Source organism: Oncorhynchus kisutch, linkage group LG15 (assembly GCF_002021735.2).
Source record: "Oncorhynchus kisutch isolate 150728-3 linkage group LG15, Okis_V2, whole genome shotgun sequence".
NCBI lineage: Eukaryota > Metazoa > Chordata > Actinopteri > Salmoniformes > Salmonidae > Oncorhynchus > Oncorhynchus kisutch.
In genome coordinates, this window is record NC_034188.2 from 65,001,404 (window position 1) to 65,027,139 (window position 25,736).

The window sequence follows — 25,736 nt, forward strand, 5'->3', positions numbered from 1 at the left end:
CAGTGAAGAGCACAGGGCGCCAGTGGCGAATTTGCCAATCTTGGTGTCTTCTGGCAAATGCCAAACTTCCTGCACAGTGTTGGGCTGTAAGCACAACCCCCACCTGTGGATGTCGGGCCCACCCTCATGGAGTCTGTTTCTGAGCGTTTGAGCAGACACATGCACATTTGTGGCCTGCTGGAGGTCATTTTGCAGGGCTCTGGCAGTGATCCTCCTGCTCCTCCTTGCACAAAGGCGGAGATAGCGGTCCTGCTGCTGGGTTGTTGCCCTCCTACGGCCTCCTCCACGTCTCCTGATGTACTGGCCTGTCTCCTGGTAGCGCCTCCATGCTCTTGCCACAGCTCGCATTGATGTGCCATCCTGGATGAGCTGCACTACCTGAGCCACTTGTGTAGGTTGTAGACTCCGTCTCATGCTACCACTAGAGTGAAAGCACCGCCAGCATTCAAAAGTGACCAAAACATCAGCCAGGAAGCATAGGAACTGAGAAGTGGTCTGTAGTCACCACCTGCAGAACCACCCCTTTATTGGGGGTGTCTTGCTATAATTGCCTATAATTTCCACCTGTTGTCTATTCCATTTGCACAACAGCATGTGAAATGTATTGTCAATCGGTGTTGCTTCCTAAGTGGACAGTTTGATTTCACAGAAGTGTGATTGACTTGGAGTTACATTGTGTTGTTTAAGTGTTCCCTTTATTTTTTTGAGCAGTGCAGCAGTAGCTCTTCGGCTGCATCAGATTCACAACTGTCAGTGTCCATGCTAGCTAAGCTAACAACAAATGTAGAATTACTGATGCTAGCATTGGATGTGCTCGTGGAAGCAGAACAACTTGTGTCGTCAACAGGTGCAGGTGTAGTACTGCTGGTAGTAGAGCTGGTATCTGTCTATGGACGCGGGCCTTACTTTTTCTAACCATTCGTCCATTTTCGAGCAAACGGAATGAGCAGCAGCTACGTTTGGCCACATACGGACCATTATTGGAAGCGAGAGAGTAACGGTTAATGTGATTGGATGTTAATTATTTGATTAGGCTACCTGTATTTGACATTGTGTTGTTATTTCGCTGAACAATAGATGGTTTCATTTTATTTTTGGCAGTGAAACGAGGCTACTCAGTCGAGAAAAAACTCACCCAAATGTATAGCCAGTTGAAAAATATAAATGGACTGTATATATAAAAATATAGATGTTAAAATATATATTATATATATTTTAAAATATGAATCCCATTTTTATTTTGCGTACTCCCGACGGCATTGCGCGTACCCCAGTTTGGGAATACCTGCTCTAGCACATCTGGATTTACGTATACACTGCTGATCAAGATCTTGAATTGCTGAGTCGTGTGTTTACACCCGGGTTTGGAACAAAAGCCTCAAATCCAGTACCCACAAATAATTGAAGACTAGGATTTGTGAACGTTGATTTTAGTTTCACCATCTATGATGATGGTGGTCCTGATACGTTACAGTATTGTACAGAACAGTGCTGCTCTCTGGTGGTGACTGGTGCTGGTGATGAGAGGTTGGAGTTGCATTGACACAACTTCCCACAGTGCACCACGGGATAACAGCGGCGGTCTTTGGATTAGAGGCGGGACTGAGGAAAGTTAACGAACGTTGTTGCTCAGGGACAGTTTGCACTGACAACTTGTTTACATAATGTAATTTAGGTTTAATGTTGTCATATTACATTTATTGGTAAGGAATGAAGACAAAAAAATTGAAGTCTACCAAATATGGAAGCATCAGGAGGAAAGGTAGCTAGCTACGAACAACGTCAATCTCATTAGCTAGCTAACGTTATGCTGCTGGCTGTGTGTGGTGACTGGTGAAAAATGTAGATTCTCATTTGAAGCTGCTTGCTGCTAACTAGTTAGTTGCATGCTAATGACATGGATATAGTGAAAACTTGCAACCTCAATTGATGGACCTAGTAGCTAAGCCAATTTCTGTCGCTTGTTTGTTGTTGCTAGCTTGTTGTTGCTAGCTAGCTCTGGTCCAGCGAACAACAACAGAACGTTACCTGCACTGACTTTGTTTATTAACGTTAACTGGCCCCATATACTTTTGTAACACGCCAGAGTAAATATGTTTCACGGGTGCTACATTTCTCTTCGTTTCTCTTCGAGCAGGGTGTAATTTCTCCAAAATACGAAATAAACGACTTTTTACCGCCTTGTGTCCAGGCGCATGCCTCGTATTGCAGATCCGACTCATGCACGTTGACCTGAGCTAGTACATTTTTTTATATGAGCTAGTACTTTTTTATAACTAACGTTAGTAGTATAAATTTATTTGACGCTGTAAGTAACATCATGTAAGGTTCATTGACCCCCCCAAAAATTGCAGTCCCCAGTGATGTGTCCCCAACCACAAGCCTCCCTCCACTGGTTGAGGGTCAGCTGCGATGCTTTCTACGAGTGACAGTAAGCAGAGTTTTATGGACAGTCCCCAAGCCTTCCCCGACAACTTTTATCAGATTGCGCTGGTGGGGAGAGTCTTCCAATGGGACCCAATTCAGACCACGGGATGGGTCACAAACGACACAGAAGACTGTGAAGTCCACCGCTCGCTTTCCCATCCGATGTGGACCGAAGCAGTTGACATCCTACTTAACAGGTAACTATTGCATGCATGGTATGCCACATTGTGTGATCCAAGCTGTCTTCAGAATATTCAAATGACCTCCTGATGTTGTTGATTTTCCCTATATATGTTGTCTGTATTACAGATATGGGCTCTCTGGTGCTGGAGGTGCTGACAAAGCCAGAACACCTGCCAATTGCTCGTGCTCAGGTTGCTGGGATTTCTTGTCTCTCTCTGTCACACTCCATCAGTGGGTTCTTCACCTTGCTGTCTCCAACGTCTGAGAAGCTTGGAGAATTACAGGTAGGGAGGCTGCAACCCAATTGAAAATGTGTTATTTAATTATGATAGATGCTTTGTGGTTTATCTTGCTTTCCCAGGCTCTCTGTTAAAATACATCAGTGAATTGGATGAGTCTACAAATAGATTGTTCTTGATTAACATTTTTTCCAGGTGTCGCTTGCTCTGGAGGCCCTGACTGAAACGTACGACAGCAGCTGCTCAGTTCCCACCACAGACATGAGTATCGAAACGGCTGTGTCTGCATTCAGGTCCACAGTGAAGCCAGCATCTCAACCAAACATTCTGGTGGTGCCCTCCTTGTCCAGACCACTCTCTGTCAACAGTGGGAAAGAGTCAGGGAGCAATACGCCAAGGTAGACAATCTACTAATGTCATAGATCTACTGTCTGTTCAAGCAGCTTCTCTCTCATTTCAGTGATGCTTTCATGCTTTTGTAATATTTTCAGAGGGAAAGACCATTTGTACTTCCAAAATGCCCAGATGGAAAAAAAGACTGACTTGGCACTTGAGAACCAAAAGCCAACATCAAGTAGATCTCAACATGGACAGGGAGCGGCAAATCCCACAGTGCAGGAATCAACTCACGGACAGACCACCAACGACATACTTTCAGGTTGTAGCCTACTACAGCATCATCATGTACATACTGTAAAGGGATCATATACAGGGCATTTGGAAAGTATTCAGACCCCTTGACTTTTTCCCACATTTGTTACATTACAGCCTTATTTACATAAGTATTTAGTCCCTTTACACATTACTTTGTTGAAGCACCTTTGGTAGTGATTACAGCCTCAAGTCTTGTCCCGAAGCCACTCCTGTGTTGTCTCAAGGATCTCTCTGTACTTTGCTCCGTTAATCTTTCCCTCGATCCTGACTAGTCTCCCAGTCCCTGCCGCTGAAAAACATCCCCTCAGCATGATGCTTCCACCACGCTTCACCATAGGGATGGTGCCAGGTTTCCTTCAGAAGTGACGCTTGGGATTCAGTCCAAATAGTTCCATCTTGGTTTCATCAGAACAGAGAATCCTGTTTCTCATGGTCTGAGAGTCCTTTAGGTGCCTTTTGGTAAATTCCAAGCAGGCTGTCATGTACCTTTTACTTCCGTCTGACCTGATTGGTGGAATGCTGCCGAGATGGCTGTCCTTCTGGATGATTCTCTCATCGCCACAGAAGAACTCTGGAGCTCTGTCAGAGAGACCATCGGGTTCTTGGTCACCTCCCTGACCAAGGCCCTTCTCTCCCGATTGCTCAGTTTGGCCGGGCGGCAAGCTCTAAGAAGATTCTTGGTGATTCCAAACTTCTTCCATTTTAGAATGATGGGAGGGCGCTGTGTTCTTGGGGACATTCAATGCTGCAGACATTTTTTGGTACCCTTCTACATCTGCATTGCTTGCTGTTTGGGGTTTTGGGCTGGGTTTCTGTATAGCACTTTGTGACATCGGCTAATGTAAAAATGGCTTTATACGTGTATTTGATTGATCTGTGCCTCGACACAATCCTGTCTCTGAGCTCTACGGACAATTCTTTCAACCTCATGGCTTGATTTTTGCTCTGACATGCACTGTCAACTGTGGGACCTTATATAGACTGGTGTGTGCCTTTCCAAATCATGTCCAATCAATTGAATTTACAACAGGTGGACTCCAATCAAGTTGTAGAAACATCTCAAGGATGATCAATGGAAACAGGAGGCTCCTGAGCTGAATTTTCGAGTCTCATGGCACAGAGTCTGAATACTTATGTAAATAACGTATTTCTGTTTTTTGTTTTTAATACATTTACAAAAATGTCTAAACCTGTTTTTGCTTTGTCATTATGGGATGTTGTGTGTAGATAGATTAGGATTTTTTAAAAATGTAATCATTTTTATTATACGGCTGTTACGTAACCAAATGTGGAAAAGGGGAAGGGGTCTGAATACTTTCTGACTGCACTGAAGGCGTACAATAGAGAAACTGTCTTTCTTCTGCTAACTTCCCTACTGTATCCTTTCCTGTTTTAGTTATTTTAGAGCGTGGAAGCAAGCTTAGAAATGCCATGGTGGTATCAGCTTTAAAGTCTGACATGGACTCTGAACTGGCTCTGAAAGACACTCCTCTACCTCTTCCAAAGGACAACATAGGAGCACCACCAATGTTAGTATTAAACTGAGTTCAGGGGCCGTATGTATCAAGCGTTTTAGAGTACGTAGGAGTGCTGATTTAAGATCAGTTTTGCCCTTTAAACCATAAGAAAAAAGACATGGTTAGGGGGAATCTGATCCTACATCAGTGCACCTACTCTGAGATGCTTGATACATATGGCTCCAGTCCTTTTAAAAATCTCTCTCATTGACTTATGCGTGGCTTAGGGAACTTGTTTTTGTTTCTCTAGGCCGTCCATTCCTCCCCGTGGGAGGCTACTGCAGAACATTCTGCATGCTGACTCCAGTCTCCTGCAGTCTCCCCACAGTCCCACAGACTACCTCAGCCCAGACTGTACTGCTGCTGACACTGAGAACAGGGCAGTGGATCTGCTGCTGGGCAGGTAGCCTTGACCCCCATCTTAGCATATTAAGAAACAAACAAAACTGTGTCTTTACCTAGTAATTGGTACCATGTTGATTAAACGTATCTGTATAAGTAACTGTGCAGTATAGTTCTATAAGTAACTGTGTGTCGTGTTCTTTCTCGTTTTGTTAGTTTGAACGGATCTGCTCTCCCTATCTGGGATGGAGAGGGCTCTCCTCCTGATTCTTTCCTCAGTGTTTATGGAGACAGTGAACTCAATGACCCACAGTATGACCAGAGCCTGCTAGAGAACCTCTTCTACAAAGCTCCTGTGAGTGTCAGCCACCAGTCAGCAACACCTGTCCTCTGTTTACCAAGGAAACAATGGGTTTCTGCAATCTTTTCTAGTCCTTAATAAAAAAATGTTGTCAGTTATACGTACGCAAGTTTGAAAAAGCAGGATAATGGAAAGATGGATACCTGCACTCTGTTTACCAATATTACCGTATATGTTTACATTGGCAATACTGTAGCCTTTAGGGTCACTATTTTACCTCTGTGTCCTTCAGATGTCTAACAGCAGTCCAAGTGATGACGACAAGGATGGTCCTTCTCCAAAGAAGAATCTCAAGAAGAGGGGTGATGATAAAGAGCTGAGGCACTCTGGTCCAAAGAAAAGTGGAGGGTCAGTTATACTCATTTCTGCTGTTGTCTCTACTAGTGTCTCTGTCTTTAATTTGTAAAGGTATATTGAACATTTCAAAATGAATATGTCATTGTACAGTAATGAACCTTCTGTGTCAGCCTGGACTCAGAAAATGTGCAGACTCCAGGGACTGGGGATATGCTTCCTGGGCTGTGTATGGACCAGCTCACTGTCCTAGGTGAGGTCCGGTTGGCCAGAGTAGTGATTCACTCCCTGTCTGTGCCTGCCGACAGCACCACCACCACCACACCACCTAAGAAGACGTCTTGCAAAGGGAAACCTCCTCGACCCCTCTCCTCTAAGAAATGGTATGCACCATAATGAAACATGCCAATGGGCACATTCGTTTTGCATCACTCGGTTCCCTTTAGGATGCAAAACTAATGCGCCCAATATTTCAAATGTTTGTCTCCCCTTTTGTTTGATTACCATTATAATACAGAAGACCTATCTGTCTGCTCCTGCTTCATGTCTCTCTCTTTTCATAGCTCCTATTTTGTGGAGTACCTGTTCCCCGTAGCTTCTAGCAGGCATGATCCTAGTCAGGCCATGGCAGCAGAGGTGACACGAGTCTTCTCTAGTAAAGTTACAGGAGGTGGTAAGACATTGTCAAAGATTGTGGCCTTTATGGCACCCTGTTTCCTATATAGTGCACTACTTTTGGTGCCATTTGTGTTGTAGACACATTTCTTTAGCATTATCAGAGAGTTTGATATTTCAATTTGTATTGTGAATTATTAGGAATGATAACATGAAGGTTTTGTTAAAGATGTCTGTCTCACTCTGCATTGTAGTGGTGAACTTTCAGCAGCGCAATGTGTTTCCAGTCCACTTCAGTGGGTCAACTATTGAGCAGTGGTGGGGAACAGAACTCACATTTAACATCTACTTCAGAAACAGCTCCCAGAAGAAAGTATGTGGACACTTGTATGACAACAAAAATCTACTTTCTTTTATGTTTTATTGTACAGTAACCAAGCCTCTGTGCTGCTTTACCCAAGTTATGTATTTATAGATAGTATACAGTTGGTATATTACACCTGAATGGATGTGTTCTGTGTTGTTCTGCAGCCTGTAGCCATTGGCAAGGCTGTGTTCCCCCTCCGCTGTCTACTGCAGAGGGAGCAGCTGAGTCAGACTATCATTCTGCCTGTCCAGAGTCTGCAGGGGACTGGTGAGAGCCAGGACATCGGCCCCCTCAAGGTGAGCCTGTCTGCCACTGTCCACCATTTTGTCTACATCCCAAATGGCACCCTATTCCCTTTATAGTGCTGTACTTTTGACCAGAGCCCAAAGGGAATATGGTTACATAGAAAAGATGGTACTATTTGGGACACAGCCTTTGTTACGTTTATCATATTTAGGTGGTTGTTGACATATTGAGTGTATTGTTGGATTATTACTCATTATTGGCAGACTCAACAGCCTTGGTTTCTCAAATGACTGCCTAGCCTGGTCCACCAACTGCTTCTCAGATAGTGTCAAATCAGAGGGCTTGTTGTCCGGACCTCTGGCAGTCTCTATGGGGGTGCCACAGGATTCAATTCTTGGGCCAACTCTTTTTCTCTGTATACATCAATGATGTCGCTCTTCCTGTTGGTGATTCTCTGATCCACCTCTACGCAGACGATACCATTCTGTATACTTCTGGCCCTTCTTTGGACACTGTGTTAACTAACCTCCAGACGAGCTTCAATGCCATACATTTTTCCGTGGCCTCCAACTGCTCTTAAATGCAAGTAAAACTAAATGCATGCTCTTCAACCGATCGCTACCTGCACCTGCCCGCCCGTCCAGCATCACTACTCTGGACGGTTCTGACTAGAATATGTGGACATCGACAAATACCTAGGTGTCTGGTTAGACTGTAAAGTCTCCTTCCAGACTCACATGAGGCATCTCCAATCCAAAATTAAATCTAGAATTGGCTTCCTACATAATAGCCTCCAACACTCTACTCAGCAAATGGGATGCAGTCTATCACAGTGCGATACATTTTGTCACCAAAGCCACATATACTACCCACCACTGCGACCTGTATGCTCTCGTTGGTTGGCCCTCGCTTCATATTTGTCGCCAAACCCACTGGCTCCAGGTCGTCTAAGTCTTTGCTAGGTAAAGCCCCGCCTTATCTCAGCTCACTGGTCACCATAGCAGCACCCACCCTTAGCACGCGCTCCAGCAGGTATATTTCACTGGTCACCCCCAATGCCAATTCCTCCTTTTGCCGCCTTTCCTTCCAGTTCTCTGCTGCCAATGACTGGAACTAATTGCAAAAATCACTGAAGCTGGAGACTCATATCTCCCTCACCAACTTTAAGCATCAGCTGTCAGAGCAGCTCACAGATCACGGCACCTGTACATAGCCCATCCAACTACCCCATACTGTTTTTGTTGTTTATTTTGCTCCTTTGCACCCCAGTGTCTCTACTTGCACATTCATCTTCTGCACATCTATCATTCCAGTGTTTAATTGTAAATTGTAATTATTTCTCCACTATGGCCTATTTATTGCCTTACCTCCCTTATCTTACCTCATTTGCACACACTTTTTTCCTATTGTGTTATTGACTTTGTTTGTTTATTCTATGTGTAACTCTGTGATATTATTTGTGTCGCACTGCTTTGCTTTATCTTGCCCCGGTCGCAGTTGTAAATAAGAACTTGTTCTCAACTAGCCCACCTGGTTAAATAAAGGTTAAATACAAATAAATACGACAATTATCTCAATCTCCCTCTTCGTTTCTCCAGGTGTCACTTGAACTGGCTGCAGACAACAAAGATTTCTCATCAGCCAATGGTCAAAGGTCAGCTGGAGCTAGTTACAGAGCCCCCTCCCATGCCCTGACCAGTCCCCAGAGAGAAGCTAGCCCCTCAAGGGTGGACATGACAACCATTAGGCCTCAGCATCACAACACTGGAGGGGAGGATATCCCTCTATCTACTGTTAATAATAGATATTCCAGGACGGGAAAAATAACTGTGGCCCCTCAAGGTCAGTAAAGGAAGGGAACACGCTCAAATCATCCTTGTGTGTAAACGATAAAAAGACTACTAGGAACAAAAATCAATCACATACAGTTGAAGTCGTAAGTTTACATACACTTAGGTTGGAGTCATTAAGACTCGTTTTTCAACCACTCCACAAATTTCTGGTTAACAAACTATAGTTTTGGCAAGTCTGTTAGGACATCTACTTTGTGCATGACACAATTCATTTTTCCAGCAATTGTTTACAGGCAGATTATTTAACTTAAAAATGACTGTATCTTAATTCCAGTGGATCAGATGTTTACTTACACTAAGTTGACTGTGCCTTTAAACAGCTTGGAAAATTCCTGAAAATGATGTCATGGCTTTAGAAGCTTCTGATAGGCTAATTGACACCATTTGAGTCAATTGGAGGCGTCGCTGTGGATGTATTTCAAGGCCTACCTTCAAACTCCGTGCCTCTTTGCTTGACATCATGGGAAAATCAAAAGAAATCAGCCAAGACCTCAGAAAAAAAATTGTTGCCTTCCACAAGTTTGGTTCATCATTGGAAGCAATTTCCAAATGCCTGAAGGTACCACATTCACATGTATAAACACCATGGGACCACGCAGCCGTCATGTCGCTCAGGAAGGAGACACATTCTGTCTCTTGGAGATGAATGTACTTTGGTGCGAAAAGTGCAAATCAATCCCAGAACAACAGCAAAGGACCATGTGAAGATGCTGGAGGAAACATGTAGAAAAGTATCTATATCCACAGTAAAACGAGTCCTATATCGACATAACCTGAAAGGCCGCTCAGCAAGGAAGAAGCCACTGCTCCATACCCGTCATAAAAAAGCCAGACTACCATTTGCATCTGCACATGGGACAAAGATTGTACTTTTTTGAAAAATGTCCTCTGCTCTGATGAAACAAAAATAGAACTGTTTGGCCATAATGACCATCGTTGTGTTTGGAGGGAAAAGGGGGAGGCTTGGAAGCCGAAGAACACCATCCCAACCGTGAAGCAAAGGGGTGGGAGCATCATGTTGTGGCGGTGCTTTGCTGCAGGAGGGACTGGTGAACATCACAAACTCGATGGCATCATGAGGAAGGGAAAACATCTCAAGACATCAGTTAAAGCTTAATTGTAAATGGGTCTTCCAAATTGACAATGACCCCAAGCGTACTTCCAAAGTTGTGGCAAATGGCTTAAGGACAACAAAATCAAGGTATTGGAGTGGTCATCACAAAGCCCTAACCTCAATCCCATCGAAAATTTGTGGCCAGAACTGAAAAGGTGTGTGCGAGCAAGGAGGCCTACAAACCTGACTCAGTTACACCAGCTCTGTCAGGAGAAATGGGCCAAAATTCACCCAACTTATTTTGGGAAGGTTGTGGAAGGCTACCCTAAACATTTGACCCAAGTTAAAAGATTTAAAGACAACGATCCCAAATACTAACTGAGTGTATGTAAACTTCTGCCCCACTGGGAATGTGATGAAAGAAATAATAGCTGAAATAAATCATTCTCTCTACAATTCTGACATTTCACATTCTTAAAATAAAGTTGTTATCCTAACTGACCTAAGACGGGGCTTTTTTACTAGGATTACATGTCAGGAATTGTGAAAAACTGAGTTTAAATGTATTTGGCTAAGGTGTATGTAAACTTCCGACTTCAACTGTAAATGTTTTTCTTATGGCCCCAGAAGGTCCCTCACCTCTCACCAGCCTCCAGACATCTCATGACAGACCTCAGGCCCATCAGGTGGTGGAGGAGGACAGTGGGGTTCTGCTGCATGCTTTGCTCATGGTGCCTAATGGAAAGGACTTTAGCTGTGGACCCATGCAGCCTCCTAATGTCTACTTGAACTGTAAGCTCTTTGGCCAGGATGAGACGTCCAGATCAGTGATCAGCTGGGGCCAGGCAAACCCCTCGTTCAACTTTGTACAGGTAACTAACTGATGGAACAGATTCATTTTATACCCAGTCAGCGTGATGCTGCTGAAGGCAGAGGAGGCTGGTAGGATGAGCTATAGGAGGACAGGCTTATTGTGGTGGCTGGAGTGGTTTAAATGGAACGGAGTCAAATGTATTTTCCATATGTTTGATACCGTTCCATTGATTCCATTCCAGCCATTACAATTAGCCCGTCCTCCTACCAGCCTCCACTGGCTAAGGGTATTCATATCATAGGCGATGGAAACCCCTCCCAAATGGGCCCTCAGCCTAGTCAAAAGTAGTGAACTATAAAAGGAATAGGGTGTCTTTATGATGTGATTCTGTCTGCCTGGTAGATGTGAGTTTAAATACTCTGTTTCTCAGGTGGCTCCTGTGGCCTTGACCTCGAGGCTGCTAGAGAGGATGAGGAACAATGTGATGGTGATTGAGGTTTGGCAGAGAGCAGGAAGCTTAGGGCAGGATCGGCTCCTAGGGCTGGTGAAACTACCCCTCCACCAGTTCTACATGTCCTTCAGGTGAGGGAAAGGTTTGAAATACATTATCTTGTTATAACTCAACCTTTGTACTATATATAAATGAGTCATATAACACCTGTTATTATGGAAACAGCTACTCAATACAAAAAAAATTTGTTTGATTGATTCTTCTTTTGTTTTTCAGAGATCCCAAGATTTCCCACCTTCTGCTTCAGGCTCAGTACCCAGTGTTAGGGGTGGACAGCTACATGCCAGTCATTGATGTGTTTTCAGGCATTATTAAGGGCAACCTCCGGGTGCTTCTAGCCATGGGTCTATCTGTCCAAATAGTATCTCTGCAGCATATGAGGGATGAAGAACTTGGCTCTGTGTCTCATCTCCCAAGACCAGCTCATTTGCTGGATCACCAACCACACAAGGAACAAAATTTTATTAGCTATGAATTTTTTTCTGTCTTTAAAATGTTTTTAATGCAAGTTGTTTCAGGATTTTTCTGTTCAATGTTATTCATACAAGTCCAGGATTTCAGGGTAAATTCAATTCCAGCGGTCCTTGTAACAGTATTATCCTTGTTATCCTCCAGGTGAAGCCGTCTCCCGAGGAGACTATGAGAGAGCACTTGTTTGTGGTGAGAGTGGAGAGAGTGAAGGGGCTGACACCACTACAGTCTACAGTCTGGGGGGAGGCTGACTGTTATGTCCAGTACACCTTCCCTACTCAGGAGGAGCCTCCTGCTCAAAGTCTGGACCCAAATCTGTTAAACTGCAGTAAGCAAATAGCTCATGTTTAAGTTTCTTGTCTTTGGCTGCATCCAACCATATACCCTTTATGGTTTTTTAATATTTTTCTTGTTCTAGCCTTGAATACACATTTATCACGTTTGACATGAGGGTTTGAGGTCTGTTGTCTGTTTATCCTCTGCTAATGTACTGTCCATTTCTCTCCTCTCTAGGTGTGAATCTGAGGCAGTTCCGTACCACCACTACCCTGTGTGTTCCTGACCCAGTGTTTGGCCACAGTGAGAGTCACGTGCTGCTGGCTCCTGTAGAAGTCCCAGTCCAGAGACTGCTACTCAGCTCTTTCTCCAGCCAGGGCCTGGCCAATGGAGGAGGCATCCCGTTTGAAGTGTGGTGCAGGTCAGTCTGTGAGCCCTGGTCAAAAGTAGTGCACTATATAGGGAATTAAATGCCATTTGGGACAGAACCTGTTACGTCTCTCCTGACCACTTGAGGCCAGTATACCCGATGCAACGTTGTTTTAGCCTGGTCCCAGATCTGTTTGTGCTCTTGTCAACTCCATTGCTGTCATTGTCAAGCCATGTTTGGTGTCAAGTTGACATGATAGCACAAACAGATCGGCACTCAAGCTTCCATAGTTTTTTTAGACTGGTGGTTTAATGGAATTTATTTGACCCACCTTTGCAGGTACTATTACCCAAATGTCCGGGACCAGTTGGTGGCTAAAGGGATGCTGCCCCTGTCCAAGCTGTGCGCCATGGTGACCATGCAGAGACAACAACCCACTGAAGCCCAGGTCTTCTCCCTTCCGCTGATGCCCAGGACTGACAGCCCTGCTGGACACCAACCTCAGCCCTCAGGTAACACGCACAGGCAATGCTGTACTGTACATACAAAACCTGAAATCAAGACACTTTCCTTACATACATACAGTATTTGATCAGTTAACTTTGTTGTATGTACTCTCCAAGGATTGCTTGATGTGTTTGTTCATTACAAACAACGTCCGTTGATATCTGATGTAAGGAGTGGGGGGGCTGCCTCTCGGGTGGTGACCATGGTGGTTCAGGTGCACAGGGCAGCAGGACTACAGGCAGCAGCAAGGTACTGCCATCTCTCCCTCTCTATTCCAATCATTGGAATGTTCTGCGTTTTTTATTTATTTAACCTATTTTAACAGGGATGCCATATTGAGACCTAGGTCTCTTTTCCAAGTACGCCCTGTATAATATTAATATATCACACACATTTAAAATACAAAAACACAGTTATGTTAAGCACAATTAAAACTTCACAAATCACCCAGAAAATGCTTACATTCCTCCACAAATAAGTCCACAATCAATACTTTAAATTGCCCGAAAGGAACCAGAACATCAAGATGAAATATATTTTGAATTTTGTTACAGAAATACGGTGCATTAAAACTAAAAGCAGATTTACCTAGCTCGGTGGAGACCATAGGAACCTCAAGTTAACCAATCCTGTGAAAGTGTTAGGCAACTCAAGTGTCTATACTTCAACAGCAAAGTTAGATAAGACAGAAGTTTATGAAGTAGGGCCTTGTTAACAAAAAAGGACTAATGTAGAGATTTACGGGTCTTTAGCAAAGTCCAGCTACCATTGGATACAGTGATGAGTATCAAAACTGTCACCTGTAACAAAATGAAGGGCACTGTGGTAGATGGCGTTCAAGGTTTAAGAGTAGTAGAAGCTGCACTTTGATAAATATTCACTGCATTTCAATTGGTCCAATCAAACCAAAGCCCTTTTTATGTCAGCGGTTGTCACAAAGTGCTTTACAGTAACACGGCCTAGTGCTTTACAATAAATGTGCATTTAAACTCAATTTGTTTCTAACAAACATACACTCCCACAGGGCTTTGTCAGAGCAAGATGAAACGTTTCAGTACTATGCTGATGTTGGGGTGAATGTGTACGTTACTGCCCATCTCTCCTTCCTGCCTGAGAGTGAGAGGCGCAGTACCCGTGTGGCCGCCAGGACCTTCTGCCCAGAGTTTGGCCACCACACCGAGTTCCCCTGTGAGCTGCAGGTGATGGAACTCACATGATGTAGATGAATGCCTGTGTTGTTGTCACAAGTTTTCCTATGGGACAATAAAACAAGAATTTAATTAATTAATTGGTTCATACAGGTCCAGAGGAGCTCTGGGGAGACCTGCAGCCTGGCTGAGCTCCTGCAGGAGGCCACAGCTGTTTTCACTGTCTGGAATAGAGACAATCGCATGGGTGAGGAAGCAGCTGCAATGGGATTTAGTCATACAATCAGAATACTGTGCATGAATGGTTTTATTTGTTATTTGTTTATTTGGTATTTATTGGGTGCAATTTTAAACAAAAGCCATATCAGACATTTAATATATCCAATTGACAATCATGGGTTCACTGCAGCTCAAGTACTCGATCCTACAAGTTGTGTTTTAACGTCAATTGTTACAAGGAAATATTATTATACAATTTAATTTCACAGTTTGCTCATCTTCCTAATGTAACAATGATGGAAACTTGATCCAGTGGGATTTATGTATTTATGCATTTTGTGTGTTTTATTACTGCAGTGATGGTCAGCCCGAGATCAAAGAATACTCTGTTGGGTACAGTGAGAATTCAGCTGGCTGATCTCATCCATAAAAGAACAGGTTCAGTATGCTGTGTAATACACTCAGTCACTGCTGTTATAAGGTCAGTGGGTCAGTCTTTACCAACCAACAGACTGCTAACGTGTTGTAAATTCCCAGGGATCAGTGGGTGGTTTGGAGTGTCTTTGCCGAAGGACCTGACCTCATCTCCCAGACATCACATATTCGTGGGCGGCCTGGACATCTCCATCAACTTTGCACACCATGCAGATAGAGAGAGGGTCATCACTGCCGCCCAGGGCCTGGGCTGGGAGGTGGGGAGGGAGGAGGAGGAAGAGGAGCTACCCAATGAGGAAGATATGTGGGCTGAGACTCCAAGGACGGTGTCCCTGACCATGTCCATGCCCAGAGCTTGGCTGCCTGTCCACTGTCTCCTCCTGCCTGGACACAGCGAGCTGCAGCGCTCTACCTACTGCTACTTTAGATATAAACTCTACGACGGAGAGGCCTTCTGCTCCCAGCTCAGACACCCTGGCCTGTCTGTGGAGGAGGGAGGTGGAGGGGAAGAGGGCCTGGCCACGGTGGCCTTCAGAGGAAGCAGGACTGTGGAGCTGAGGAGCAGCCAGCCCCTGCTGTGGTACCTCCGGGAGGAGAAGCTTGAGATTCAGATGTGGGTGGCCTTTGGGAAGGACAGGAGACCTAGGCCTCATGACATGGACCGGCTGGTGGGCTCAGCCTTCGTGGACCTCTCCTCCCTGGCCAAGATGGCAAGGCACAAGCTGAATCTCAGTGGTACGTAATACGAATAATACATTTAGTAAAAAAATAAGACATTTTATTTGCTCCTTTCAAGATACTAAATAGCACAGTACTGATATAACTAACAGTCAATGACGACCTCAAACTAATCGTTGACTATCTAGCCTTTGTAAATGCTATGTTGTAATATAATGTTACTTAAGGGTCATCAGTAACACACCAGTGTTTTGTTTGTGTAGGTGTGTACCCCCTGTTCAGGCGCTCCGCCCCAGATCTGAGTGGAGCTGCCCTGAGGGTCCACATCACCCTGACCCCTGGATCCCTCCCAGAGGCGCACACACCTGGAGGAGGGGACAGCCAGGACCAGGAGAACTGTGACAGCCAGGGAGAGGAGAAGGCGGGAGGGCAGGGAGTCCCCTCATCCACAGCAGCTGTGTCCAGACAGTCTGGAACACCCAGCAGACACCAGACCAAGTCCTCAGTGAGTGTAGAGCCTTCACAGCCCTTCGAGGTCAGCATGGAGGACACGTTCACTGTCACCATCACTGTGGACAGGGCCATGCACCTCAGTCTTAAAGGTACACAGATTGCCTCCCAAATGGCATCCTATTTCCTATTTAGTGCACTACTTTTGACCATTGCCCATAGGGAATAGGGTGCCATTTGTGACACATCCTTCCAGTAGGGTCATCCATTTTGATTGTGTCCTTTAACACTTTGTTGATGAGTCTGATGGTTGTGTTGCGTCTCCTTGGCAGGCTGTCCTCTAGCTGAGCGTAGTGGAGTGCTGCCTAGTTGTTGGGTGTCCTACGTCACGACTGACTCTGCTGAACCAGTCACCACAGCTCTCATAGCAGACAGTCACTGCCCCGTCTGGGACCACCAGCAGGAGTGCAGGTAGACTACCTGTGTACCATCTATAGCTTACTTCAGAGGTTTAGACAACTCAGGGGTTAAAGTTATCCGTCACTGAGACAGATTTACATCATATGGATTATTTTTATTTAATTTTTCATATTGAAAATGACTGGAATTGGTCAAACTCAGTTTAATACATTTATAAAATCATCCTCTTTCCCTTAACATGATGGTCATTACTTTTTGGTATGAAAGGGGATACAATACAAATCACTTATCACAGGCATTTAGCTGATGTCCTTCATTACGATATGTAGACTATACTAGAGATTGGAGATAAAATTAAGGTTTATTTTGAAAAAACTGGTGCACATTAATGTTAACGTATTGTTCTATTTATCGTTATCGAATCAATTCAGGCAATTTATCGCAATATGGATTTTTTGGCGGGAGATATCTCTAGTCATGGTATTTATTTTAGTTTTAACCCCTGCAACACATACTGTTTATGTAATATTCAGGTTTAATGGGCCCAAAGATGTAAAAGTTTTGAATCCATATTAAGGATTGTTTGGATGATTATGAACAAATGTGCTGTTGATATTATTGGAACATGCCTAGTTTAGAATGCCCTCTGTCAGACCGTGTCACGCTGAACTAATATACTGTTTGATAATCACAGGCTGTCAAAGCAACTTCTTCTGGATCCACAACAGTCCCTGGTGTTCAAAGTCTGGCACAAAGGAGGTACAGTACAGCAATGTAGTAATACTCTAGCTATCAATCAACAATTCTTGAAGGGGATAAAGTTAGTGTTGTTTTAATGTTTAATGCACTTAATTAGTCCTGTGTCTTGTCTTGTTAGATGTGGAGCGGGTGATTGGGTTTGCCTCAGTGGACCTGTCCCCTCTCCTGTCAGGCTTCCAGTCAGTGTGTGGCTGGTACAACATCACTGACTTCAATGGCCAGTGCCAGGGCCAGCTCAAAGTGTCTGTCTCCCCACTTAAGGGAGTCCAGGAGCTGCGGGGTCAGAGACAGGCTGTGTGTGACGGCAACAAAGACTCCTCAGTGAGTACAGCAGTGGCTTTCACTGTTAGTCTGTATTAAGTTCTTCCTAAAGCATCTTAGCATTTAGTAAGTAGGTAAGTAACCTTGTCTGAGCCAGAATGGCTCATAGCAGTCACAAAAGGATTTGAGTGCATCAGTGTTTTGTACTACTTGTATATCTTTGTGGGTTTAACAGCCGTGGTACGTGTGTTTATTTGTCAGGCTTTGTTCCAGACCCTGCCCCTCTATTACCACACGACAGCCACATACAGCAGCTTCCCCTCCCACGTCAGCCGCTACACAGAGCAGAGGATCAACTCCACACCCCACCTTTCTGACAGGCTGCTGCCAGAAAGGTACTGTAGGGCTCGTCTCTTGCTCTGTCCCTCACAATTCTTTCTTTAACATGCAAGTAATCCATTTCAATGAGATGCAACATAAAGTGTATGGTATCATACAAACCTACCCTAAATTCACTTTGGAGAACCACTTCAACAATTCGTAATGGTGTTACTTTTTTTCTTCTTCCTGGTCTCCTCTCCTCCTGCTCTCCCCCTTTCTGCTATCCCCCTCTCCCTGTCGCCGCCTCCTGCTCTCCTCCTCCCCCTTTCTGCTCTCCCCCTCCCCGATGTCTCAGGTCTAGTGAAAGTGACCGGCATGATGAGCACATGGACAGGGTGCGACTGTACCACCAGAGTCTTCAGGAGGGGGGAGGGGGCCACCCCACCAGTGCTGCTGCGGTGGACGCCCATCCCTCCAGCTCCGTTCTGTTCTCAGCACTCCGGTAAATGATTGGACATTAGGTCGGCATCCCAAATGACACCCTATTCTCTATGAAGTGCACTACTTTTGACCAGGGCCCATATGGCGGGGCTGGACTGTTTACTGTATACCCACACAGAAAGTGTCACTGAAGTAACTTTTCAATAAGGAATGTGCTTGTTGTGTTTGTTCCAGGAAGAACCTAAGTGAGTTGGATGACATCCAGAGGTACTTCAGCCATAAGCTGTCCACCCCTACCTTCCCCTCTCAAAGTGAGCAGGGCCAGCGCTCCAGACTGGACGAGCACCAGGTCTCAGACACAGACTCCTCCCAGCTCCTTCTCAAGTCCACCCGCCTGGTTGGGGAGGTTAACAACCTCATCAGTGGTGAGATGCTCTTCACCTGATTAGTCCCAAATGGCAGCCTATTCCCATAGGGCTCTGTTCAAAAGTATAGCACTATTTTATTTTATTTTTTTCACCTTCATTTAACCAGGTAGGCAAGTTGAGAACAAGTTCTCATTTACAATTGCGACCTGGCCAAGATAAAGCAAAGCAGTTCGACACATACAACGACACAGAGTTACACATGGAGTAAAACAAACATACAGTAGGAACAAGTCTATATATGGTGTGAGCAAATGAGGTGAGATAAGGGAGGTAAAGGCAAAAAAGAGGCCATGGTGGCAAAGTAAATACAATATAGCAAGTAAAACACTGGAATGGTAGATTTGCAGTGGAAGAATGTGCAAAGTAGAAATAAAAATAATAGGGTGCAAAGGAGCAAAATAAATAAATAAATAAAATAAATTCAGTAGGAAAAGGGGTAGTTGTTTGGGCTAAATTATAGGTGGGCTATGTACAGGTGCAGTAATCTGTGAGCTGCTCTGACAGCTGGTGAGGAAGATAAGTGTTTCCAGTTTCAGAGATTTTTGTTGTTCGTTCCAGTCATTGGCACCAGAGAACTGGAAGGACAGGCGGCCAAAGAAATAATTGGTTTTGGGGGTGACCAGAGAGATATACCTGCTGGAGCACGTGCTACAGGTGGGTGATGCTATGGTGACCAGCGAGCTGAGATAAGGGGGGACTTTACCTAGCAGGGTTTTGTAGATGACATGGAGCCAGTGGGTTTGGCGATGAGTATGAAGCGAGGGCTAGCCAATGAGAGCGTATAGGTCGTAATGGTGGGTAGTATATGGGGCTTTGGTGACAAAACGGATGGCACTGTGATAGACTGCATCCAATTTGTTGAGTAGGGTATTGGAGGCTATTTTGTAAATGACATCGCCGAAGTCGAGGATTGGTAGGATGATCAGTTTTACAAGGGTATGTTTGGCAGCATGAGTGAAGGATGCTTTGTTGTGGAAGCCAATTCTAGATATAACTTTGGATTGGAGATGTTTGATGTGAGTCTGGAAGGAGACTTTACAGTCTAACCAGACACCTAGGTATTTGTAGTTGTCCACGTATTCTAAGTCCGAGCCGTCCAGAGTAGTGATGTTGGACAGGCGGGCAGGTGCAGGCAGCGATCGGTTGAAGAGCATGCATTTAGTTTTACTTGTATTTAAGAGCAATTGGAGGCCACGGAAGAAGAGTTGTATGGCATTGAAGCTTGCCTGGAGGGTTGTTAACACAGTGGCCAAAGAAGGGCCAGAAGTATACAGAATGGTGTCGTCTGCGTAGAGGTGGATCAGAGACTCACCAGCAGCAAGAGCGACATCATTGATGTATACAGAGAAGAGAGTCAGTCCAAGAATTGAACCCTGTGGCACCCCCATAGACTGCCAGAGGTCCGGACAGCAGACCCTCCGATTTGACACACTGAACTCTATTAGAGAAGTAGTTGGTGAACCAGGTAAGGCAATCATTTGAGAAACCAAGGCTGTCAAGTCTGCCGATGAGGATGTGGTGATTGACAGTGTCGAAAGCCTTGGCCAGATCAATGAATACGGCTGCACAGTAATGTTTCTTATCGATGGAGGTTAAGATATCGTTTAGGACCTTGAGCATGGCTGAGGTGCACCCATGACCAGCTCTGAAACCAGATTGCATATCAGAGAGGGTATGGTGAGATTCGAAATGGTCGTAATCTGTTTGTTGACTTGGCTTTCGAAGACCTTAGAAAGGCAGGGTAGGATATATATAGGTCTGTAGCAGTTTGGGTCAAGAGTGTGTCCCCCTTTGAAGAGGGGGATGACCGCAGCTGCTTTCCAATCTTTGGGAATCTCAGACGACACGAAAGAGAGGTTGAACAGGCTAGTAATAGGGGTGGCAACAATTTCGGCAGATCATTTTTGGCAGAAAGGGTCCAGATTGTCTAGCCCTGCTGATTTGTAGGGGTCCAAATTTTGAGGCTCTTTCAGAACATCAGCTGACTGGATTTGGGAGAAGGAGAAATGGGGAAGGCTTGGGCGAGTTGCTGTGGGGGGTGCAGTGCTGTTGACCGGGGTAGGGGTAGCCAGGTGGAAAGCATGGCCAGCTGTAGAAAAATGCTTATTGAAATTCTCAATTATAGTGGATTTATCAGTGGTGACAGTGTTTCCTATCTTCATTGCAGTGGGCAGCTGGGAGGGGTGTTCTTATTCTCCATGGACTTTACAGTGTCCCAGAACTTTTCTTTTCTCACTATATAGGGAATAGTATGAGATTTGGGGTGCATACCTATTCAAAGGGTAACCAAAATATGTTCCTTCATGTCTACGTCTTGGGGATTGCCTTGTTAATTTATTATACTGTTATTAGTGTCAGGCCACTTAACACATCTCTTTCCTTTCTCCAGGTCTACAGGGACATCATCGCATGGAGACAATACCTTCTAGCCCCAAGAACAGCTCAACAACTCCCCCTGTTCCAGATGACCCCCACCTGCCCGAAGGCTATGAAACATTCCCCCAGAGTGCTCCATGTTTCCATAAAGCATCAGGCTCCCCCCAGGAGGATTTGTCTCCTGTCCCTTCACCTGTACCATGTATGTATCAGGAACACAGTGATTCTCAGGCTGATGAAGAGGAGGAGGACAATGCCCCTGCATCTGAAGATGATGAAGGAGGAGGTCCCAGAGAGGAGGAAGAGGATGGAGATTATGAGGAGACCGTGGTAGAGCCCAGGCCTCTGAATGAGTTTGCATCTCTAACAGACAGAACCAGCCCCTGGACCAGCCTGCTGTCAGACCCAGACCTAGCCTCTCTGGAGAGTCTGGAGACACCAGAGGAGCGCCAAGCCTTGGACTACTCCTACCACCCCAGCCTCACCCAACAGGAGGGGAAGAGGTCTGATCTGCAGACTGACACCCTGCAGGCTTGGAGGTCTAGTGAGGCCATAGGCAGCAGACTAGAGGAGAGGGAGCAACATGTTAACTCTGAATTCTCTCATGGACCAGACACAGATGAGGAGGAAGACACGGTGAGTGATGGTGAGAGGACACTCCAAACCTCTGACAATGAGGCAGCACTACATCAGGAGTCCATCACTGCTGCTCTACACGAACAGTCCTTATTGTGTAGTGGAGAGACTGCTAGCAGGGTTCCTGGTGACAGAGAGGCTCTGTCAGAGGTTGAGACCTCCGGGTTGTTGTACGACACAGCTGCTTTCTCAGAAGAGGACACAGAACATGTTGTCACATCTGACACACATCAGCCAGAAACGTTCCTACACAAAGAAGACAACAGGAAGTCTAAACAGTATCCTTGCATTGTCAGCGTTGGTTTCTTACCTCTTTGTTATTCTAACTGTTTAGCTGAAGCTGAGCTTTATTCATTTTTTTTCAGTTATAACACGGACCCAAGAATAAATACAGTACCTGCATGCTTGGTTTTTGCTTGTTCCTTAACTGCCTTTTGTCCAGCTCTGACCCTGTGGAGATCCCTAATTTCTTCCTCTCATCTCACCACATGGAGGCTTCTATGAGAGCGCTACGCATAGCACCTGTCTTCCCCCTGGCCTCTTCTGACCCAGTAAGTACAGTACCAGCCCTGTCCCCTCTTTCTCTCTCTGCCTCAATCTGCTTTTCTTCTGCTTCTGGGTTGAGCCTGAATATGCTATTATAACAGGTTTTTGCAAGTCTAGACATGAGTAACTGAGACACAGATCAACATTTAGAGTAGTAGCAAATTCCACTAAAATGATTGATTGTTGCTACAAGCCATGGGTTACAGAATATTGAGTCATTCATTCTATCAGGCGCACGCTGCTGACTAATAAGGAAACTGTCTCTACAGTCTTGAAGTTGCCAAGTCATCATCTTCCAGTGCTAATATTCTGTCATACCAATGCCAAAGGAGGACATAGCTACTAATAGGTCACTATGTGCCATTCCTCGTCCAGCTTGGATGTCGGCGAGTAAAGGGGGCCAGTATAGGAGTCACACAGAGTGCACCAGTCTATTTTTGTGTGTGAATTTTACCCCTTTTTTCTCCCCAATTTCGATCTTGTCTCATTGCTGAACTCCCCAACAGGCTCGGGAGGCAAAGGTCGAGTCATGCATCCTCCAAAACATGACCCGCCAAACCGCGCTTCTTAACACCGGGCTGCTTAACCCGGAAGACAGCCGCGCCAATGTGTCAGAGGAAACACCGTTCAACTGACGACCAAGGTCAGCCTGCAGGCGCCCGGCCTGCCCCAAGAAGTTGAGAGAGCTAAAGCCCCTCCAGCCAAACCCTCCCCTAACCCAGATGACGCTGGGCCAATTGTGCACTGCCCTATGGGACTCTCGATCAAGGACGGTTGTGATACAGCCCGGGATCAAATCTGGGACAGTAGTGGCGCCTCTAGCACTGTGATGCTGTGCCTTAGACCTCTGTGCCACTCGGGAGTCCAAGAGTGCACCAGTCTAGACCAGTCTAGTGACTGCAAGAACTGAGTCACTCTGGTGACTGCAAGAACTGAGTCACTCTGGTGACTGCAAGAACTGAGTCACTCTAGCGACTGCAAGAACTGAGTCACTCTAGCGACTGCAAGAACTGAGTCACTCTAGCGACTGCAAGAACTGAGTCACTCTAGCGACTGCAAGAACTGAGCCACTCTAGCGACTGCAAGAACTGAGCCACTCTAGCGACTGCAAGAACTGAGCCACTCTAGCGACTGCAAGAACTGAGCCACTCTAGCGACTGCAAGAACTGAGCCACTCTAGCGACTGCAAGAACTGAGCCACTCTAGCGACTGCAAGAACTGAGCCACTCTAGCGACTGCAAGAACTGAGCCACTCTAGCGACTGCAAGAACTGAGCCAGTGCAGCAGCTAGTAGTATAAGAGGCCACCGCCTTCTTTAAAATATACTTCTACGGTGGGGGGCTTTTATCATGAGAGGAACTGTTTTTCCTGCCCTGATGATTAGTCTTTAGCAGTGGGGTGATCTCTCTCAAATGGTTGCATTGCTATTGAGCTAAGGAGAAAATAACCGTTAAGCTCATCTCTAGAGAGAGGGAGAAACTCAGGGCGCTCCACACGCCATTGACTGAAATATCATAAAACAAGAACCCTGAGTGTCTTTCCGTCTCAGCGTTGTGTTGACCTTTAACTGTGGGGTCACAGTCACTGGGCTGATATGTCTGTCTGTGTGGTAACACACTTGGCAGTCTGGCTTTGGGAGATTTAGGCCTACTATTTGTGAGAAATCAACATTTCTTGTCTTTTATCATTAATAGCTCAGGAGTTGTTATAATGAGAATAATCATTATGGTTTGGCTCATAACTTAACTTAAATAACTAAAGGGCAACTGTGGTGATAGGGAGGTATGTCTGCTTGTCCGGGCCCCTGCGTCAGACTGGCATGTATCCAGTTTCAAGAAGGGGGTGTGGAGGTGCAGTTGTTTATCACGCAATGGGACTACAGAGTTCGCAGGACATGTCAGAGAACTGGTTCCAGCTAGTCACTCAATGCTAAAGGAAACTAGTTCCAGCTAGTCACTCTGTGCTAATATTAAAACAAACATCTGACCAGCCCTTTTAAGAGTAGAGTTCATCGTGATTGATCACATATTTGTACGTATTTGACCAATGTGGGGCTGGTTCTATTTGATGGAGAAAGGACTGACTCATTAACACACAATGGTAGACATTTAAATCTTTGCGTTTTCACATTTTTTTATCTCACAGTATCTCCATTTAAAGCCTAATGATGCATTTTGTTTGCTTGCAAACTAGGAACAATAGGCCAGTTTCTATGCTAAACAATTGATTGAATCTCTTTTTTGCAGAAAAAGAGCTCTCTTAGACATGGGATTCTCTGTCGGCGCGTTCCTCGTCCCAGGCCCAATATACCACCGTCATCCATGAAGAAAGAAGAGACCAAGAGAATAGCAAAGATATTTGCATCTCATTTTAAAGACTAACATTAGCACTTTCTCTAAATGCTATTTGATATTGTGTGTCGTGCTGTATATATGGTTGGGTGTATGTTTTCTAAAGGTTTATGAATGACCACACATCTTGATTACATAAGTGGCAGCTCATGGACAGTGCTTTCTAATTATGTAAAGAATATGTACATTTCATTTAAGTAGTTTTTCTATTGTTTTTATAAATGAAATGGTTTTGCCAGTGTAACTGATATTTTATTTATTTATTATTAGGTGTGTACCCATGATCACTGATGAGGGAGACTCCCATAGCCTTTTAAGGATCATTGTCACAGGGGAAAACATTTTTTCTAATAGTCAAAAGGGTATCAAGTGTTGACCCCCTTGTCCAGTAGTCCTTGTTTTTCCAACAAAGTGATGAACAGTTTGTTCTTAAAGTGACGTCACCTTTGTTTGGATTTCAGTAGCTGTCATGGTAAGTGGGCTGGTGTTAGGATATGTATGTAATAGTTGTATGTTGTTCTATTCTCTGCGTCACCAGGCAGTCACACACTATTCAAGAGCTGCTTCTGTTCCTGAAACCAGAGACTGTAGGAACTTCTGACAGTGAAAACATGCACTAGCTCAGGCACACAGCCTCTCAGGGACATGTATGGATTGGCTCAGCGGATGGGTGCATGGGCGTTTTTATATATATAATTATGGAGTGTTACATAATTATTATAAAGTCTAAATTAGCTCTGTGCTATTTCAACAAGTCTTATTGCCTTGGCTCCCTGCTGAAATGAAATTCATTGGATGTAATACCTTTTGAGTTTAAGACAACTACTGTATCTTGCATATCGGCTGTTCATTGTAACTGAAAATTACCAATTACATAATAAATGATGTATCAAAGAGTGTTGCATTTTTGCGCAGATATAATTAAATGCATGTTTTTTTAAGGTTCAACAGAACATTGACTGTTGTAAACTGAGGCTGACTGACATAATGTCGCATGCTGTCTTGTACTCCCAAAAGGGAGAAATAGTTTATATGAACTTTCATCATGGTTTGAACATACATTTTTGGAGTAATTTTTTTAAATAAAAAAAACCTAAATGCAGTTGAAAGTGTGGGATCTTGACTCATTTGGTTTGAATCGATAGCAAAATCGGATCATTGTCATC

General features: G+C 44.8%; 1 protein-coding gene across 5 annotated transcripts; it reads left to right on the top strand.

Moving 5' to 3' along the window:
- The first annotated feature begins 1,547 nt into the window (after nucleotides 1-1,547).
- On the top strand, nucleotides 1,548-25,672 carry c2cd3 (C2 domain containing 3 centriole elongation regulator). 5 transcript variants are annotated; one of them, XM_031790820.1, is made up of 36 exons: nucleotides 1,548-1,762; nucleotides 2,355-2,624; nucleotides 2,737-2,894; nucleotides 3,045-3,247; nucleotides 3,341-3,507; nucleotides 4,900-5,032; nucleotides 5,271-5,423; nucleotides 5,579-5,717; nucleotides 5,956-6,071; nucleotides 6,191-6,400; nucleotides 6,581-6,690; nucleotides 6,887-7,005; nucleotides 7,164-7,295; nucleotides 8,844-9,087; nucleotides 10,780-11,024; nucleotides 11,397-11,548; nucleotides 11,694-11,928; nucleotides 12,093-12,276; nucleotides 12,462-12,645; nucleotides 12,934-13,106; nucleotides 13,218-13,350; nucleotides 14,126-14,300; nucleotides 14,403-14,496; nucleotides 14,826-14,906; nucleotides 15,006-15,638; nucleotides 15,845-16,183; nucleotides 16,364-16,502; nucleotides 17,146-17,210; nucleotides 17,329-17,531; nucleotides 17,733-17,866; nucleotides 18,148-18,294; nucleotides 18,468-18,658; nucleotides 19,220-19,315; nucleotides 21,051-21,951; nucleotides 22,116-22,224; nucleotides 24,466-25,672. In XM_031790820.1, exons 1-36 carry the CDS (start codon nucleotides 1,711-1,713, stop codon nucleotides 24,598-24,600), a joined length of 6,954 nt encoding a protein of 2,317 aa, XP_031646680.1. In that variant the 5' UTR covers nucleotides 1,548-1,710; the 3' UTR covers nucleotides 24,601-25,672. The 5 variants fall into 5 exon arrangements, with proteins under 5 accessions (XP_031646680.1, XP_031646681.1, XP_031646682.1 ...); XM_031790821.1 differs by having other exon boundaries at nucleotides 10,783-11,024; XM_031790822.1 differs by having other exon boundaries at nucleotides 6,581-6,687.
- Nucleotides 25,673-25,736: the final 64 nt, after the last annotated feature.

Coding starts and splice junctions, on each gene's coding strand:
- c2cd3 (XM_031790820.1), top strand. CDS start 1,711: ATGAAGACAAAAAAATTGAAGTCTACCAAATATGGAAGCATCAGGAGG. Junction 3,508..4,899: donor CACCAACGACATACTTTCAG/GTTGTAGCCTAC, acceptor TTCCTGTTTTAG/TTATTTTAGAGCGTGGAAGC. Junction 6,691..6,886: donor TAGTAAAGTTACAGGAGGTG/GTAAGACATTGT, acceptor TCTGCATTGTAG/TGGTGAACTTTCAGCAGCGC.